Raw genomic sequence first — 4169 nt, 5'->3', positions numbered from 1 at the left:
AAGGAAAAATACCAGGCCTCTCTCAGCCAGTTAAAAGTAACTAGCACAGCTGCCAGACTTAAGACATGGAGGACAGGCTTGCTGGGGAGGACACTGTCAACCCCCCATCACCCTCGAGTATTGGGAATGTTGGCTTTGTTCCAACCCAGTTTCCCCTCATTGAGGTCTAGCTGTCGCATGGGACTGGAAGGAGGTCTTAGGGTAACTGAGGGTATCTGGCCGAGGCCATACCTTGGTGTTATCCAAAGGCCCTTGGACTAAATCCAGTCCCCGACTGCCCACTGGGGTGTTGACACTAGGACCTCCAATCTTTTTTATTGTTATTTGTTTATTTCTTGCTTGCTTTCTAGGCTGTCATGGTTCCTATCTCTTTTATATACAATGTTAGATTGTAACACCTGCCCCCACAGCTTCACCTGCTTGTGATAGGGCAGCAACATCCTTAAATGTTAAGGATGTTGTTGCAAACCAGAGAGATTTCTGGGTAAAATGAGCATTTGGCTTAGTCATCAAGTATAAAATAGAAGGTTAAGGGTACCGCAAAGCAACCTGTGCCTTCATATCTGTATGTAAATTTGTGGTGAAAGTGTTCTTGTAATTTATTTGATTGCCAATTTAGGGCCAAGCACCTTGAGGCACAGAAAAGAAGCATTGCCTCAGGAAAAAATCTTTTCTGTAAACGCAAAGACAAATAGTCCAAGGTCCTTTATGTGCAGGCCTTTGCCTTGCAGGGTGACCCAGACCTTTGCCAACATTGTAGAATTGATTCAGCCCTCCTAGTGGCCATCTCAGGAGAGGCTGCAAGGGGCAATCCCAGGGAACTGGGGAAGCAAATCCCAGAGTTACCTCCAGCGGGGGAATCAACTCCCTCCGCTCCTTCCTATCCAGGTTCTTTTCCAAGCTTGCCTCATTCTAGAAATAATTTTAGACTGTTCCCAGTCTCACTCCTGCCCCTACAACAGATGCCTGGTGAATATGGCCCCATTAAGGTCCAGGTCTCCTTTTCTCTTCAGGACTTAAGGCAAATTAAGGGGGATCTTGGCAGGTTTTCAGATGGCCCTGAAAAATATAAAAAGGATTTCCAGGCCGGGCGCGGTGGCTCACGCCTGTAATCCCAGCACTTTGGGAGGCCGAGGCGGGCAGATCACAAGGTCAGGAGATCGAGACCATCCTGGCTAACACGGTGAAACCCTGTCTCTACTAAAAATACAAAAAATTAGCCGGGTGTGGTGGCGGGCGCCTGTAGTCCCAGCTACTTGGGAGGCTGAGGGAGGAGAATGGCGTGAACCCAGGAGGCAGAGCTTGCAGTGAGCCAAGATCGCGCCACTGCACTCTAGCCTGGGTGGCAGAGCGAGACTCTGTCTCAAAAAAAAAAAGATTTCCAGAACTTAACCCAAGTATTTTAGCTCTCCTGGAAGGGTGGCCATGTTACTTTTGAATCAAACCCTGAACACTGCTGAAAAGTAGGCCACTCTTGTCAAGTGGCAGAGAATTTTGGGGATGAGCTTTACATCTTGTATAGGGCCAGGGAATGGGAAGAGCCTTATCCAGTTGGAAGAATACCAGTGCCATTAGAGGACCCTAAATGGGACCCCAATAATGAAATGAGACAATGGAAGAAGAAATTCTTTCAGGTGTGCATATTGGAGGGCTTGTGAGGGACTGGAACTGAGCCTCTGAATTGCACTGGGCTATCTGTGGTACATCAGGGATTGGATGGGAGTCCCACTGACTTCCTGGAAAGGCTAAGAGGGGTCTTGGTAAAATACACCCCTCTATCTCCTGATTCAATAGAGTGACACCTGGTCATAGGGAATGAGTTTACTACTCAGTCAACCCCTGATATCAAGAGGAAGCTGCAGAAGCAGGCCATAGGACCAGGTAGTATTTTAGAGGACCTCCTGAAAGCGGCCACCTTGGTCTTTTACTATAGGGATCAGGAGGCCCAAGAGAAGGAAAGGAAACACAAGAAAAAGGCAGAGGCTCTAATAGCCAGCTTGCAGGCTCACAAACCACAGAGCTCCTAAGTTGCACCTGTTGACTGCTACAAATATGGACCACTGGAGGGAGGACTGTTTCCTAAGACACCAGTCCCCGGGTACAGGGCTGGTCTCCCAAATGATGCAGTAGAACTGATGGGTCCCGAGTTTCCTTTCCCTGGCTTTGGTAATTTAGACCACCATTACCATCTAGGAGCCCTGGGTGATTCTGGGGATCAAGGGAAGGAGGATGGACTTCCTCCTGGACTCAAGCAGTCCTTTCAGTTCTCCTCTCCAATCTAGGCACCCCCCTCTCTTAGCATGACTGTGAGGGACATCTCAGGAAAAGCCCAACCTTTTAGTTGTCACCTTGGGCCAGGTCCCCTATTCCCGAGACTCCCTTTCTCTCCCTTATTTGAGGAGGACCTTCCCCCACAGCTTCACCTGCTTGTGATAGGGAAGCAACAGAGGAGCGCCGCCTGCCAGCTGCTAGCTGCAATTTGGCGAGGGCCATCTGGGACTAATTTAAAGGGTTCATACACTCTCCTGAGGCATCTCCTTGTCCCAGGCTTTGGTTTGAATCCCTGGAATGGAACACTAGACCTGAGGCAGATGACAGCAGGAGTCAGGGCAAAGCACAGGTGAGCATGGCTAATTCCTGCTGATTAGGCCCCCCCACTTCATGGGTGGCGTGCATCCTACATCACTGGACTCCTTTGACCCTCAGACTCTGGAGAAAGAAAAAAGCTTTTTCCCCTTCACAGGACTTCAGGGCCAATAGGGCTCCATGGCTTGGGGGAAGGGAACCCAGAAGCCTGACATGCCAGTAAAAGGGTAAAAGTTACACAGCACGCTGCCACGCCGACACAGACCCCTCTCTGCACGCCAGCCCGCCCGCACCCACCATGGCCACAGTTGAGCAGCTGGAAGGAAGATGGCGCCTGGTGGACAGCAAAGGCTTTGATGAATACATGAAGGAGCTAGGAGTGGGAATAGCTTTGCGAAAAATGGGCGCAATGGCCAAGCCAGATTGTATCATCACTTGTGATGACAAAAACCTCACCATAAAAACTGAGAGCACTTTGAAAACAACACAGTTTTCTTGTACCCTGGGAGAGAAGTTTGAAGAAACCACAGCTGATGGCAGAAAAACTCAGACTGTCTGCAACTTTACCCATGGTGCATTGGTTCAGCATCAGGAGTGGGATGGGAAGGAAAGCACAATAACAAGAAAATTGAAAGATGGGAAATTAGTGGTGGAGTGTGTCATGAACAATGTCGCCTGTACTCGGGTCTATGAAAAAGTAGAATGAAAATTCCATCATCACTTTGGACAGGAGTTAACTAAGAGAATGACCAAGCTCAGTTCAATGAGCAAATCTCCATACTGTTTCTTTCTTTTTTTTTTTTTCATTACTGTGTTCAATTATCTTTATCACAAACATTTTACATGCAGCTATTTCAAAGTGTGTTGGATTAATTAGGATCATCCCTTTGGTTAATAAATAAATGTGTTGGTGCTAATAAAAAAAAAGGGTAAAAGTTGTGGGACTTCTGGCTTCTCTCTCTCCATGCAAACTGGTTGCAGGAATGATATAAATCACTGTATTCTCTACTCCATGGTTCAGTTGGCCTTTTTGGCATGGCTAAGGTTGGGTAGTAAGAGATTTAAAAGGGGCCGGGTGCAGTGGCTCACGCCTGTAATCCTAGCACTTTTGGAGACCAAGGTGGGTGGATCACTTGAGGTCAGGAGTTCAAGATCAGGCTGGCCAACATGGTGAAACTCTGTCTCTACTAAGTATACAAAAATTAGCTGTGTGTGGTGACATGCACCTGTAGTCCCAGCTACCTGGGAGACTGAGGCATGAGAAACGCTTGAACACAGGAGGCAGAGGTTGCAGTGAGCCTAGATTGCACCACTGCACCCCAGCCTGGGCGACAGAGTGAGACTCTGCCTTAAAAAAGAAAAAACAAAAAGATTTAAAAGGACTTCTTTAAAAGGAGCACTATGGTTAAAAGTTAGCTTAACTAAAAGTAGATGTTCATAGATATCCAAGCTTTAGGTATACTTAAAAGGCCTTTATGTCATTTCTCTGTTTTTCTGGTGAAGGGTCTTTTCTTCTCAGTCAACTGAATTATCTTTCTCCATTCTTGTCTTGCCACTCTTGATGCGCACATGAGGGGCCCCAA

At 47.5% G+C, this 4169-nt stretch overlaps 1 protein-coding gene across 1 annotated transcript; it reads left to right on the top strand.

Moving 5' to 3' along the window:
- Positions 1-1230: 1230 nt before the first annotated feature.
- LOC129049134 (fatty acid-binding protein 5-like) lies at positions 1231-3806 on the top strand. Its single transcript, XM_054527315.2, has one exon. It carries the CDS (start codon positions 2885-2887, stop codon positions 3290-3292), a length of 408 nt encoding a protein of 135 aa, XP_054383290.1. The 5' UTR covers positions 1231-2884; the 3' UTR covers positions 3293-3806.
- Positions 3807-4169: the final 363 nt, after the last annotated feature.

The sequence above is a fragment of the Pongo abelii genome, chromosome 10 (assembly GCF_028885655.2).
Source record: "Pongo abelii isolate AG06213 chromosome 10, NHGRI_mPonAbe1-v2.0_pri, whole genome shotgun sequence".
Taxonomy (NCBI): Eukaryota; Metazoa; Chordata; class Mammalia; order Primates; family Hominidae; genus Pongo; species Pongo abelii.
The sequence above is the reverse complement of the archived record's forward strand: the minus strand, read 5'-3'. Positions and strand labels throughout refer to the sequence as shown.

Bases quoted from the DNA above. Each gene is read 5' to 3' on its own strand.
- LOC129049134 (XM_054527315.2), top strand. From the start codon at position 2,885: ATGGCCACAGTTGAGCAGCTGGAAGGAAGATGGCGCCTGGTGGACAGC.